The following is a 16,294-nucleotide window of genomic DNA, read 5'->3' on the forward strand; positions in this document are numbered from 1 at the left end:
TTTTATCATACAATTATAACGATATCCGTATAAATATAATTACTGTTGATACAGTTATTTCTTTGTTTTTTCTTATTTTAATAACGTCATTAATGAAATTATAAATTAATATATGAAACGAATACATTCGATAAATTATTAGTGTATATAATTTTTTTCACGATAAATTTAAATATCGCGCTTTAATTTGAGCGACACTTGAATGAACCGATAATCGCATTAGTGTCGCCATCTGCTGCGGAGTTAGTGTATCAATGAAGAGGAGAAACCTTCGCGAAAAGTATTGAATCGATGACGTCATAAAAGACGTGTCAGTGGAAGGAGTAGACAGGATTGTGGAGGAGCATGTTGAAAAATGTCCGATTACTTTAATTTATTGTACGGCGTGAATAGTAGTAAACAGAAGGATTTGTGTTGACGCGCATGTGATCGTTGGATCGGCATCGATATACGTTTATCATCGAGCCAGGAAGTATCACGTGGACGAAAAGGAAATTAGTTTTCGACTAGTCAGACACGCCGACCGAAATATCTTCGAAAAATAAAAGTGGTGGACGGTGTTGTTTTGTTCCTGCAAGTTTTATCTGGGCGAGATTTTTTTGCACGGTAAGTGGTTAAAAAATAAATCTTTTCTCGAATACTGTCATGCAAACAGCTGTTTCGATACATCGTTCGATCAACCTAATTCCCGCTGGACCGTGCACCTGTGAATTGTGAGGTTAGGTTCGTTTATTCATTCCTGGTGCGCCGATACAAGCGAAAAACTTGTTTTGTGCGCAATGCCCTCCAGTGAACGCCCATTCCTCGCGGTCTGCCTTGACAGAATTGCGGATTGATACGATCGATATTGTTAAGAGTCTTTCAAAGAGCGACTTTTTCAAATGACATCATGCACACCATGCGACTGAAGCCCACTATCAACTGGTTCTCAGTTGATATTCGTTATCTATTGCAATAGTGCATATTATAAACACTTTCTTTCTTTTCTTTCTTATTGTTTTGAAATATATACAATGAACAATTGCTGCATAAATTTATGTTTTCGAAAACATATTTATTTAAGCGATAATTTAAATAAATTGTAATAAATTTATTTAAAAGAATTAATTATTTAACAATGAATATATACTCGATGAATATTTATATAACTCGTATAATAGATATACGTAACATCACGTTTTAAAAAGAATTTAACCAATTATCGTAAGATCGTTTATTGGTATTGTCAATTGTAAAATAAGAGGCGGGAATTTTAACACGAAGATGTATTATTATTTTTATTATTCTACGATATTTCTTATAAATATTTTTAATCAAATCAATTATTAGTCAACAAATTAAATATTTGTTTAAACAAATCAATTTAACTATCGTACGTTTTCGTTATTTAAATATATAACGATTATTGTAACTAGAATGAAAATCAAAATATACTTGGAAATAAATACAAATGATATTTAATTCGGATACTATTACCGAACTATTTAACCTCATATTGGTAATAGCTATATGTTGCATAGTCAAGTTGTTTGCGTTTCCATTTAGAATGGAATAATTCGTCCTAAGCGAATTACGTCAAACGATAAACTCCGAGCTTTGCAACGTAAGCGTATCCCTGGTGAAACGAGAAAATCGGTGTTTACATCGTATTAAGAAAACCGGTTGAAATCGTTCAAAGAATTTGTTGTGAAAAAAAAGAGTGACAAAGATGCTGCAATGAGGTATCATTATTATCTTATAGCGTGTGCTATATATTCGATGAATCAAATTATACTATAATATTGTGATTCAATTTTTACTTAAGTGAAAAATAATACAATAGATTAATTATATTTTTTGAACAATTAATTTAATAAAAAAATCTCTAGTCACATGAATTAAATAATATTATAAATTTTAAATATATAATAATATATTTAAAATATTTGAAATATATTTAAAAAAAAAAAAAAAAAAATGTGCAGTGAATTTCTTTACATTAAAAAAAAATTTAATTATCATTTAATGTAAAAGGAATATAAATTCCGAAGGAATAATTTCTTTTCCATAACAATCGTGCATAACAAAATTATAGAAAATAAAGTTGATCGTTTATGATTACTTTGCAAAAATTGTTATAAACTTTAAAAATAAAATCAATAAATTTAAATTTCTCTTTCATCACACGTAAGATTTACTCGTTTCAATTTTTTATCTTAAATATAATTAAATATAATTGTAAAAAAAAGAAAGAAAATTATTTAAAAATTATTATACAGGTAATAATTTTCTATACAAACTAATATTTATAAGTTAAAGTAGTATTTTAAAGAATTTATTAAATATCAAAAAATATTTTATATTATTATCTAATCTTTAGTTCGTTTATATATTTTTTAAAACAAACAAATTATATTTTAATATTTTAAATGCATTAAAATATAAAATTATTAAATACAATATTTGATTAATTTTTTTTTTATACTTTTCGATATTATTTATTTCATGTACATATTCTTATAGATGTAACTTTTTTACATTTTGAAATATCAGAGTGTCAAAATGAATTTTCACGTAACAAAAAAGTAAAAATATTTTTAACTTCATTTTATATATCATATTAAATTAAATGTATCAATAAGGAATTTTGTTTTAGCCATATTCCCATATAAATTACAGGATTCTGTAAAATACGTGCCACGAAAGAAGTAGTAAAACAAACTCGAATTTCCCGCAGAAATTTTATCGAGCACCCTATAGGTAGAGCGTTGCGCAGCAGTGAGGCATCGGCGCCGTCGGCAGCGGTGGCCTCTTGTAGTTTTTGCTACGCCCTCTTCGCATGAAAATGATTCTTCCTCGGCGTGCTGTAGTAGGGATCGTCGACCATTGGTTATCGAACGTTTGACTGACAGTTCGACTATCTCGTGTTAGGCTCGCGATGAAAGGGAGAAAGAAAAACGACTTCTGGCTTCATATTAACGCCCACTACCGATTCCGTGCCGTTCTTTAACTCACATCTCTTTCTACCACGGTGTTGTTGCCCGTCACGACGCCGGTTTTAATACGCCGATGACTGACAGGTAGTAAACAAGTCCGCTTGCCCACGGGATACCATCTTTGTCATAATTAACTCTTTCGGTGCCAGACCGGTATGTGTGCACGTTAAACGTTTCTTATAACGAAATGTTTTTGCCGATGCTTTCTGATGTCTACATATAATAAACAAGGAGAAAAATAAGATTATATAAATTTAGTATTGAAAAAAAAAGTTCTCATTATACGTATATATAAATGAGTTTTAAAGTATATTTTCCAATTAAAAATATTTTTTTAATCCAATTGAAAATAATGTTTTATACTCTATTAATATAAATATTTAGCATTGGATTTACGAATAAATATGGTTTTGTTTGATTCAGAGTAAATTTTTCATGGAAAATATAATTTTTATTTATCTATCTTTTTTTTTTAATTTTGATTCATAGGTTAATGATGGTAATAAAAAATTATAATAATATTATAAATTAAGATGTCAAAAGTGAGAAACAGTAAAATAGGTTTATACAAATATTTGGCCACGGATGTATATACTTAATAGAATTTAAGTATTTTCTTATGTTCGAAAATGATCACTATGTTCTAACCAACTACTATAGCTCTGGCACTTAAGGGTTAAAGATTTGTTTCTCCTCTTATTTACGCTCGTAAAGACACGTTTCATTGCTGCTATGTCATTACTTTGTTCTATAGGGATGAAATGTTACTTTAAAATACATAGTTTCCAAATTTTTCTATTTAATATTTTTTTATTCGTTTACAATTTTAATAATATTATTTCATTATTTAAATTTTTAATGATTATTTTAATTTAACTTTTTAAAAATATTAAAAAAATAAATAAATAAAAGAAAGAAGAATAATTTTTAAATAATTATTGTTATTTTTTTGTTATTATACTTAAATAAGAGTAAATTCTTTTAACAAATTAACACGTCAATTTCATGCTTCTTTACCAGGTTAAATTATAATCTTTCATTCTTTGATTACTTCTAATTATATGTTACTTATAGCTTCAGTGTCACAGTAATTATTAGGTCGGTACAAAAAATCAACACGTTGAACGAGTTATACAGCAAATCGCGTGAGCAAAATACATATACGCCATTACGTAGTTTCCGCCAATCCATTTCATTTGAATTAATAACGGTCTCATTTTGATTCACAACACGTGACTTCAAAATGGTTTTAAATTCTTACTCGATTTTTTTTTTATTGATATTTCGATCAAAAAAAATATGCTTCCATTTCTCATACTTTCTTCTTTTTATTTTTTGTTATTTATTAATATTTTTTTATATATATTATTTACATTACATACATTATATTGTATTTCATATTTAATATTTATCAGCTTTTAATTTTAAATCGATATTAATTGATATAATTATAAACAATAAACTATTTTTAGAAAATTTTCGAATTTTTTAAATTTTTGCAAAAAAGTATAAAAAGAAAAAAATATTTATTTATATTTAAAGTAATTTTTTCTTATATTAAAAGTTATATTAAATAAATTTAAAATATATATTTTTAATTTCTACAAATTTTGTATTGATATTATAAATAACTAAAATTCAATAGTATAAATAAAAACATTAAATTTATTAATCAGTTATAATATCTAAAATGTTACTAAAATATATGTAAAATAACAATATTTCAGTTGATACAGATTATTCGAAGTATTTTTATATTTAATTTTTATGTTTAATTTTGTTTGTTAAAATTTTTTTTAATGATATTTGATTAATTTAATTTTTTAATAAAATGTTGGTAGCACTGTTTATTTCTCGCAATATAAGGAATCTTTTACCAATTATTAATGTATATATTTCTTTAGTATTCAAGTATAAAATTAAAATAATTAAAAAATTAATTAAAGAAATAACAAAGCGATAGTTAAAATTCCTGATGAACGATAAATACGGTTGGCAGAACACAACATTATTACCATGGAAAATATTTAAAGGAATAATAATATATAATTTTATTTTCTAGTAATAGCAATAATAGTATAAATATATATATCTATAAAAAAATTATAATTATTATAAATATTTAAATAAAAGTTCAAATTCGTTATATGAATGAAATAGAAAAAAAATATATATATGAAGAAGGAAAGGAAAAAAACAAGTTTAAATGCGTTAAGGCTGTTTCGATGTGTAGATACTGTCGTGAAAATGAACCATACTGACCATTCACCGTCAGCGATAATATTTTTAAATGAAAGCGATGAGAGAGGCGACTGGCACAATAAATATCGGGTTTAACGGAAAGACGCGAGTGTGTTCAAAGCACCACTTGCAAGTAATGGTACCTCTGTCCAGCTCCTTTTTCTATCGCCTCAGACGCCACCTCGTGGTATTCCCTTTAATATATCTAACTCTTCTTGTATATCGATACTTTCGCTCACTCATCTTTTGATACACTATTCCATCACAAGAAGTTTTGATAAAATGTCACGAGTATAATTTTTTTTTTATTACTTGAAAAAGAATGCAATTCTTTCTCTATTGCGAATATTCTTTGCGTATTTTTTTTTTATTAGTTTTAGATTTAAAAATTGTATACTAAGTAAATTTTTATAAAATAAATATTACATATTTCTATGCAAGACTAAAGTGTATATAAAATATTTAATTTTTTATTTTTATTATATATTTTATTGTTTATAATTGTTGTCTATAAATAGATAATTTATTTTTTCTTCGTTAGAAAAATTAAAAACAATTTTACATATTTCTTAAACAAACAAAAATTGTTACAAATATGATATATATATATTAGTTTTATTATATAAAGTACAATTTCAATCTCACTTTACATAACATATAATTAATCTTATCTTAAAATAATTACTCTTATAAAATGCAAATATAACCTTATATGAAAACATTTTTCTTAGAATCAAAAAAAAAAGATTATCTTTCGAGAAATTCTTTGAATAAGACAAAATATATATATAAACATTGCCATGACTTTTTACAGTAAAAGTTGACCCGGATAATTATATTATCCTAATTCAATTATTAGCACTTTTTTTTTTTTCCTCTCCCGCATTGCTCGTAACTACGATTTTTCGATCTATCGTCTTGTCAGCCTGTGGTGTGTTGCAGTATTTTATTTATTCATACCGAGGGAACGTGTATGGGGATTGGGGGAAATTCAAAAGGAACGTTCGGAATGGGAAGCAGAACTAGTGCCAGCAACAGTGCTGATGGTGTTGAGACCGTCTAACGATGACATTTAAATGCAGTGCCGCGCATCGTTTGGTTCTTCGTGCCACGACGATTCCCTCCTTCTCCGTCTCTCTTTCTTTTTTTTCCCTTCGCTCTCTGGCTCATCTCTACTCGAAATACGCAAGAATATTTTATAAAATATACGATATTTTTATCCTGTTATTTTTTTTACGATATATTTTATTTTTCAAATTGGAATATTCTATTGGAATATTCAACAATTAGAAACAATTAGAAATTTAATCTTATCTTATATAAATTGATTCTTTTAATTTTATAATAATATTGGATTTAATATTTTTCATTTCTTTCTTTCTTGTTTTAGTATAATTTTCTAAATTACCGGAAGAATTGAAAATAAATCAAAGAACATTCAAATATAAGAGACTTCGGAGGAGCTGAGCAACGATGGAAGCTGCTAGACAGGAATGATAGGTATATACAAGTTCTATAAAAGTTTTCTATGTTAGAAAAATTTAATTTTGAAAAGGGAGAGATAATGATTCGATCATATTGATAATGCAGAATGCAAGAGGGTAGCACCGCCGTGGCGCTAGCAATGGTGACTCCTGGCTACGATCAGGACCCTGCAAGTGGGGTTGCCGATTACACAACTCATCAAGATCAGGCTCAATTCGAAGCAGACAAGAGGGCAGTGTACAAACATCCCCTCTTTCCATTGCTCGCGTTACTTTTCGAAAGATGCGAACAAGCTACTCAGAGCTCGGACAACTCAACGTCCGAAAGTTTCAACATGGACATACAGGCCTTCGTCCAACACCAAGAAAGAGACCGAAAGCCATTTCTGATCAATGACCCAGAAATTGACGGTTTAGTGAGTCTCTTGAATAATTTAATTTTGAAATATTTCATTATAATTCTTTGAAAACTGAATTTAAAGCAACAATAATGGTAAAGTTTTTTAAAAGAAAAATAGAGTAAAAGGATCATTAAGATATTAATATTGTTATTAATAACAAATTGTTTATCGTTAAAAAACTCAATTTATTACTTCCTTTTAAGAAAATTTAATATATATATTTATTTATATTTATATTTCTGAAAAAAAAATTTATTATATACATATCCAGTTTAGAATTAAAATTAAAAATTGTTTAAAGTAAAATCTCTAGACGTTAAGAAAATTATTTAAATTCGAAAAAAAGAATCGAATTTTTTTTTGCAAAACAAAGAAAAAATAATAAGCGATGCTACGCAATTCGATATGAAAAGAAAATCGTTCACTCGTCTATATTGTTTTGTGCCCCTGCCAACGTAGATGATCAAGGCGATACAGGTGCTACGAATTCATCTACTCGAACTGGAAAAAGTGCAGGAACTGTGCAAGGACTTTTGCAACAGATACATCACATGCCTGAAGGGCAAGATGCAAAGCGAGAATCTGCTGCGCAGCGATTACAGTCACCATGGACACGATATGGGTCCATCGAGTGGCAGCAACGGGAGCAGTCCTTTGCAGGTTAGATATTATTTTGAACGTGTAAAACGGCCTAGCCTGTTTCCCCCTTCACCTAAGTAGTTATCCTTTTTTTAGTAATGCGCAAGAATCGCGAATATAATCTCGAAACGCTGTCTTTGCCTCTGTTTTTAATTCTTTAAGTTGAAACTGTAACTAAATCTAAGTTTTCTTTTTTCATTAACATTACTACCTTGTACACCTTGTATAATTATATAAGTTACATTTTTAAAATAACAAGAGTTGGACTATCAAATTATAAAATAATAATAGAAATATTGCTTGAATGATTAACTCTTGTAAATAATTCTGATCTAAGTTTTGTGTATTTTAATGGTAGTTAACAAAGTATTGATTGAGGGGGAAATTTTGATCACTCTAATGATAACAAGTAATAAAAGAAAATATTTAGTTTTTATATTATATTTAGTATTTAGCATTTTTGTAAATACATAACTATTTATTATATGCCATATGTAATAGATTCTTTATGAATTCTCAAATTGTTCAATACCTATATAAAAGACTGTAAATGTTTCCCAATTCTTTTTTATCTTTCTTTAAATTTTCATTAAATTATTCCAAAATTAACAGCATGTTATAAATTCTTTAGATAAGAACAGTTTCTAAGTGATTTATATATATATATATATATATATATATATATATATATATATATATATATATATATATATATATATATATATATATATATATATATATATATATATATATATATATATATATATATATACATATATATACATATATAAATCATTAATCAAAACAATTCTAATAATAAATTTGACATGTACTTGGATCAGACATTAATTTTAAAATATTTGCTTTTAAAATAATTATTTTAAAAGAAAAAAAGAAAATGAGTGATACTTGCGCATCGCTCAAAATATCATAGAACCCCACCCCTGCTCTCTGACGGCTAGTTGCGACATATATTTCCCAGGTGCTGTCTTCTACAGGCAATGATGTTGAGTCGGGAGCTAACGGATTCAGAGTGAGCAGAGGTGATATCCTGTCGGAGAACGGTGGTGCGAGTCAGTTGGCTGCGCAAGAGGAAACCGGTAACGACAGGCCGTCGTCGGTGCGATCATCTTCCACTGCTCAACGCTCAAACAGATCCTCCAGTCAAGACCATGACGATCCTCTATCACCTTCTACGGTACATGGAAGTACACCCCTTTCGCAGATCGGTGCTCATTCCTGTGCGCCAGTCAACGATATGTATCTTGGTCAAGGTAAGTTTATTTAATTACTTTTGATCTTTTACTATTAATGAGTAATTTTTTTTTTTAAACTGTTGCTTCTTCTTTTTATTAATTTTTTTCTTTATTCTTTCCTCAGTGTTTGGAATTATTCTTCTCATCTTACATTAGATGTTGGATGATTGGAAATTCCTTTGAATTATTTTGCATAGTTTGTTGAAATAAGATTTTGCAATTAGGAAATTGCTTCAGAAAAAGGTTTTTAATACAGTTTATTTGATAATTAATTAATATAACACTTTTGAATAATATTTTTTGATTGTAACGCCAAAAATTGTTGAGCTTAAAAAAAGAAAATTAAAGATGTTGATTTAAACGTAAGAATTATCAACTTACGATTATAGATGATATGGACTATGTGAATATTGGCGACAGAATATATTTAGAAGAGGCTGGCTATTGGGGCCTTCTTGCTTTACAAGAGCGTGAAAATGAATACGTCGATGTCGGAGATGCGAATGATGAAAAGTATTTTGGTTAGATGAACTTGGTTCTTCCTTACCGATGACTAATGTTTTCATTCTTGAATTATTAATTATTACTAATTAAAAATGTGAATTAAACTAACGTAATATCTGAAATTAATGAAAGAAATATCATTTTCGTTCTTCCACCGTAATAAATATATCCTGTTTATTATGCTTAGATATCACTGTGGCGGGTTCTCCTTCACCTGCACCAAGCGAAGACGAAGACGAAGTGTGTGGCACTGGTACTGCTATTTCCAATCACAGTAGTAGTCACGGAGGTAATCATAGTAGCGTTAAAAAGGGAAGACAAAAACGAGGTGTCTTACCTAAACAAGCTACGAGCATTATGCGAACTTGGCTTTTTGAACATTTAGTTGTAAGTATAATTTTTATTCAATCATTAACATTCAATTTATAATTTGTAATTATATATATATCTTCTTCAATGATATACGAACGAAATTGTGCTATATACTACTGCTACTAGTTACTTCTGTTACATTGTAGAATAAAATAAAAATAAAAGAAAAATATATTCACATTCGTTATTCCATATAGCACCCATATCCCACGGAGGATGAGAAACGTCAAATTGCAAGTCAAACGAACTTAACGTTATTACAAGTTAATAACTGGTTCATCAATGCTCGTCGACGAATTCTTCAGCCGATGCTGGATGGTGCCGGGGCGGATTCGGTGCAACGCGCTGGAAAACGTCACAAAGTATCAAAGCACGTGGTGCAACATCAACACGTGCAACAACAGCAAGGAGGCGGCTGGCAATCTGAAGACTCTGGGAGCGATTCAGGCTCCAGCGACGGTGAGGGAGGTGCCGATAGATCGAAAGATGGTAATGATAGCGATGAAGATGATCTTCACTGACCTCTGTCGATCATCGATCAATCAACCTCTTTACGGTACCTTCAAATCCAGTTGCTCATTACAGTATTAAGGTATTCGAGAATAGATTTCGCTTTAACTGTCAAATACGTAATTATTCTCGCGAAAATCAAGGGTATTATCGGTCGAGGTTATCACGCTCTCTTATCGGACCCGATAGTTTCTTCGATCTCCTTCTCTATCCGTGGAGCATCTTAGCGTTTTTTTAAGCGTCATTATCTCTACATTAACTACGGTCCGAGAGAAAAGATTGAAAAGAAATATTGTATAATTCGAATTATCAAATATGTTCTCCTCTTTTTTCCTTTTTCTTTTTCTCCCGCCATATTGTCCGCAAGAACAATATATATGATCACGATACGGAAAAAGATTCATCGATCGATTTAGAAAGCAAATTTTTGAATATGATGAAACTTAGGATTGTTATTTAATCAGTTTTATTTAGAATCGTTGATAAATAAGCTACGTTGTAGCAGTTTTTCACCATAAAATAGTTTCTTTGTTTCTCGCGATTGTTTCTTTTCAAACGATTGTTAATTTGCATAATATAGAGTTTAGGATGAACGAATGAAAATACTACGTGTGTAGTATAAGTTATCATTTGTATCATTTATTAAACCATAGATCTACGACTATTTGTTGAACATCGTTTAATTAATTAAAGCGTGGTTCTTATATATATATCGATAATTTGTAGGAACAAATTATTATTTTTTCGAAAAGAACATTGAATATTTACACTAAGAGAGATTGTTAGAGGTCGTAACAAACATATTTACCTGTAATATGTACATTCTTTTCATATGGTGTAGAGTATGAACAAAACGTTTCAACACTCAACGTTTAAATGATAAAAAAAAAAGAAGAAAAAGTTAAATCTAAGGTGACGACAAAAAACTCAACATTAATGTTTATATATTTTTATATCAAGACTTTATTTCTTTCGAAATGCGTTTTCTTGACTTTACAGCAAAACGTCTTTCAATGTTTAACAATAATAAAAAAAAAAACAGAACAAGAGCAGTGCATGATTACAAACCATGATTTCTACGAAAAAAAAAAAAAAAAAAAAAAAAAAAAGAAACGAAAATAACAATTTTTATTAATTACATTTATTTTATAAATTCTGGACGGATTTATGAATTATGGAAGACTAATAGTTATATAATTTTAAGTAAAAAAAAACAAAAAAAAAAAACGAAGATCATCGTCTGACTATTTATTGGTTCAATAGAGCCTCATATATAGTTAACTTAACTTTCGAATAGTTCTGACAGAAATAAAAAAAAAAATATTTCTGTATATACTTAGTACTTTCTATATAGCGTATATCGAAATCGTCCATATGAGACTATGTATAATATAGAAATCTTAATAATAATAACGGCAATGAACGGTCGTTCTCAACCCTTCCTAAAATAATTAAAATAAGCTATGATGATATTATGCTATTACATTTAAAATAGACGAGATATGTTTTTCTGATCGATCGCCAACTAACGAAAAAGTGAAAGAAAAATTTAACTCTCTAAAAAAAAAAAAAAAAAAAAATCATGATGAATTAATAGATGATTATGATGATCGGTCAATAAGACGGTAACAATCTCGGTCTTGTACTCTTCGTGCCATTAAAGAGCGTGGTAACTTCCGCGTTTAGTCTTTGTTCAGCTCTGCAGTGTCGTGACATAGCGAAGTGCTATCCCTCCAAGATAATAATAATAATAATAATAATAAATAATAAATAATAATAATTAATAATAATAATAATAACAATAATATTATTATTAATAATAATACTATTACGACTAATAACGATAACAACAACAATGATAATATAATGCTACTTTAAATATATGATGATTATATTTTTAAACTCTAAGTGTCGTCTTTAAAAAAAAAAAAAAAAAATAATGCGTGTATCGCAGTTGAACAAATGTGGTACTGCTGTACATATACAATATACAAGAACTATTAGAGATAAAGGGAAATAACATTAGTGCGATTGTCCAAGAAGAAAACAAGAGGAAAAAAATGAAGAAGAATATGATTATAATAATAATAATACTCTCTTACAACAACAAGAGAAAAAAAAAGTCTAAAGTCTATCCTCGACACATGCCATCTTAGGGATAGTAAGTGTTCATACATTCGCTGTCTGCATATGATTGGTTGCGTTTTACTGACAGTGTCCTCCAGATCGCGAGTGCTGAATACTTAGCAAGATGTAATTTTTAATTAATTAAAAAAAGAAAAAAAATCAATGGAAATTGTTTTAAATTTCATGATGATTAATCATGTATATATATATATGCTCTTCCTATATACTTGTCTTCGATTGTTCTTTAATTATTTCCAAGCGTTCCGTCCATCACATTTTCAACATTGTTCAAATATGCTTCTCAGATCTTTGACTGCCTTCGAAGTGCTATTCTAAAAAGAAGAAGAAAAAGAAAAAAAAAAAAAAGAAACAAGCATTTTTTAAATAATCATTTAAACATCATATAGAAATGTAATTGCCTGAAGAAAACGATTAACAATAATTTTCACCGTTTCTTTTACCGTTCTTTCAATCTATTTAAAAATGATCGTATATTGTGTATTTTATTTTTTACAGCCGCAATGGAAATTATTTCTGTGTATACAATTATATTTTACAGATTTATAAAATGTGTTTAAGATGAAATCGATAAGCGTAATAATTCGAGAATTTAAAAAAAAAAAAAAAAAAAGAAAATATTATTCGTTTCCAATGAATTCAAGATTTTTTTAAATAAACTATACCGATATTAATGTTAGTATACAGCACTCTCTTGATTTCTAACGTGGCCACACGTATCTAGAAATTTATAATCTATAGTCATACGGCTAATAAATGAGAACGCTAATCCATTGATTGAAACAATTAGAGAATTGTCCGCATACGTAGTCGATTTTTGATCATTGTTCTCTTGTTAAAAAAGAAGATATAACAAAATGATAAAATTAAATTTTACGGATGCAATGATGAGAAAATAGCAAAATATATACTTACTCGCAAATAAATATAAAAATTTAAACGATTTTTGATCTGTTGAGAAGAAAAAAAAAAAAGTTATAAGTTCTACCTACATTTAAATCAGATTTATTTTGCTATTAATTGGAATTTATTATATTTATCCCGAAATGTAATTGATGTACATAGCCGAACAGGCACAAGGTGCTTCCATTAGTAGCTTACAAGCTTTTTCTGAGCATTGTACGATACAAACCGATTTCTACTCGAATAGTTGAAACTGCTTGAAACTGTTAAAAAAAAAAAAAAGAAACTTTTAGAGGAAAGAAACAAGTTGATCGAGGCTTAGTAAAACGATATCATCAATTGAAGACAGCTTTCATTATACAGTATAGCTCCTTATACGGTGTAGTGATGTAAGTAAAAAAAGAAGAAAAAAAAAGTAGGTCGAACGATTGTGGATGAAGTTATGAAAAAAAAAAAATAAATAAATAAACAAACAAAAAAAATCAACGAAAAAATTAACTCGAAAGAATATTATTATTTAATGCTATTTTCTACTTTGCTTTCGTCTTTGATAGAAGCAATAACTAATAAAAAAAAAAAAAAATCTACAATCGCTCGTACTTAGGTCGTTTGTATTTACAAGTACCAGCAATAAATTCGCACTCTACGTAAAAAAATAGAACTAAGGATCAGTTCGTATCGCGTCAATCACCTAGTACGGGACTATACTGTACACTCTTAACTAAGTATAATTATAAAATAATGATAGTTTAAGAGGTAGGTTATAAGGCTGAACCACGTATACGTATGTGCTGCGGCACCAGACGACTGTGATAATTCGGTGGGCGGTGCCCAGCCTCCTACTTCATACTTGTATACCGAAAATTATGAATTAATTCAAAATAAACGAACACGAACATACAATACAAAAGAACTCGTAAACAAATGCATAGATAAATACATTTGCCAGGAATAATTAAATAACAAAAAATTAGAGCTTGCATTGAAAAAATTTAGTAGTAGACTTGTTTCAAATATTGTTCTTTTATGAATTTTTCCGCAATCTATACTTCTTATTGAATATATACTTATGATTTAAAAATTTTGATATTTTGAAAAAAAAATTAAAAAATAATTAATATTTCATATATTTCTTTAAGTAGTCGGAGAGTAGTAAAAGATGTAAATTTGTTATAATTGACAATTTCAAAAATACTGGACGAATTATATACTTATAATATAAATAAAAATATTGAAATTCAAAACATGTGAATATTTTTCACTGTTCCAATATATGAGAACAGATTCCAAATTTATTATTGCATCAATTGATTGAAATGCAAGCTCTAAAATAATTAAAAAAGTAGGAATGGACCAAAAATAATAATAATACAAATCTTTTCATATTAAAATTAAGTTCAATATCTGATTGTCTTAAATTATTTGCTTATCTTCTATAAATTTTTATAATTAATATACTAAGAATATATATAATGTATTATATTTCGCATATTGTCTCATGATTTGTTATATCATTAATATTTCATTTTTATTTTGGAATATTATAACTTAAAAAAATTTCTATTTTAAAAGAAAATTTTTAAAATTTATTATATATGTGTATTATATTAAGATGCAATGCACAAAATATTAAAAAAATTTTATTATTCCACTATACTGCAAAAAGCAATATTATTATATTCTTTCTTCTTATTTTACAAATTTGTTAAGACAAATTTTTCAAACAAATTTTAGATTTCCTTATTATTAATTGCATTATAAACTATCAGTTTCTTTTTTTTTTTTTGTTTATCAACATTTCTCTTCTCAAATTTTTCTTATTATATTTTATTATTTAATTATACCAATGAAATGTTTATAAGAAATATGTTATAGCTTATATATTTTACAAATATTCGAAAAATCTAAAAGAAATATAAATTAATAAATGTTTATACAATATTAAAAAATCTATATGCAAATATATAACAAAAAATTATAGGATATTGAAAGGTTCATTCCTAACTTGAAATTTTAAATCGTAAATTAAACATATTACATATTTACATGCATATTAAAAAAAAAAAAGCATAAGTAAACAACATGAATACTTCTTTCTCGTGTACATCAAGGTCCTGTTAAATAAATTGTTTATTAATAATAAACGCCATCACGCTTGCAAAATGTGTTTCTAATTTTTAAAGTAACCTTCAGATATTAATTGTTTCCAACAAATAATTATATTTTAGATTTAATTATAATGTACTAATAAAGATATTTAATAGAAGAAATATATCTTCATAAAATAAAATAAATTATAATTCAGAAGAATAGGAAAATTTGAATAAAATTTAAATTGTTTACATTTATCATATAAAATATTTTATTATTATTAATAAGATTATGTATTCATATTTAACAAAATCCCAATCAATTTTGTTTACAATATTGTTTATTGTACTTATATATTTTTAAAAAAGTATGAAATTGCAAGAAGTTATAAGTATATAAATATTTATAAATGATCCTATATAATGAAGAAAGAGATTTAAAAAAAAATTTAGTAAATGATATTCTTTTTATAACATATTTACATTGTTTTTATAAAATGCGCTCAAATTAGATTACATATTTACAAATATTTCTAAAAAAGATATTTTTTTTTTACAATGATTTATTTTAATTTTTGACAAAAAAATTCTAATTTTTTTTATTTACTTCTTTTACTTACATGTTTTACTTACATAATTTTAGTATGAATTTCTAGATCCAATAATCTTATTTTTTTATATTTCTTTAATATATTTCTTATATTAAGAAAAATTAATAATTAATGAATAAAATATTGTAAATATGCAAAATATGAAAAGCTGAAGGAATACAAT

At 27.2% G+C, this 16,294-nt stretch overlaps 1 protein-coding gene and 1 long non-coding RNA gene across 4 annotated transcripts; one reads left to right on the top strand and one right to left on the bottom strand.

The window, feature by feature from the left end:
• The first annotated feature begins 293 nt into the window (after window positions 1–293).
• On the top strand, window positions 294–13,751 carry LOC724727 (homeobox protein PKNOX2). 3 transcript variants are annotated; one of them, XM_006565195.3, is made up of 8 exons: window positions 294–606; window positions 6,607–6,716; window positions 6,807–7,116; window positions 7,561–7,761; window positions 8,723–9,014; window positions 9,386–9,517; window positions 9,688–9,887; window positions 10,070–13,751. In XM_006565195.3, exons 3-8 carry the CDS (start codon window positions 6,808–6,810, stop codon window positions 10,391–10,393), a joined length of 1,458 nt encoding a protein of 485 aa, XP_006565258.1. In that variant the 5' UTR covers window positions 294–606; window positions 6,607–6,716; window position 6,807; the 3' UTR covers window positions 10,394–13,751. The 3 variants fall into 3 exon arrangements, with proteins under 3 accessions (XP_006565258.1, XP_006565257.1, XP_001120618.1); XM_006565194.3 differs by lacking the exon at window positions 9,386–9,517 and having other exon boundaries at window positions 296–606; XM_001120618.5 differs by lacking the exons at window positions 294–606; window positions 9,386–9,517 and adding an exon at window positions 2,638–3,059.
• Window positions 3,084–5,618, bottom strand: LOC107965360. The gene is made up of 2 exons (XR_001705234.2): window positions 5,238–5,618; window positions 3,084–3,188 (listed from the first exon to the last, which is right to left on the bottom strand). It is a non-coding gene; the product is annotated as an uncharacterized LOC107965360 (long non-coding RNA).
• Window positions 13,752–16,294: the final 2,543 nt, after the last annotated feature.

The sequence above is a fragment of the Apis mellifera genome, linkage group LG12 (assembly GCF_003254395.2).
Source record: "Apis mellifera strain DH4 linkage group LG12, Amel_HAv3.1, whole genome shotgun sequence".
Classification (NCBI taxonomy): domain Eukaryota; kingdom Metazoa; phylum Arthropoda; class Insecta; order Hymenoptera; family Apidae; genus Apis; species Apis mellifera.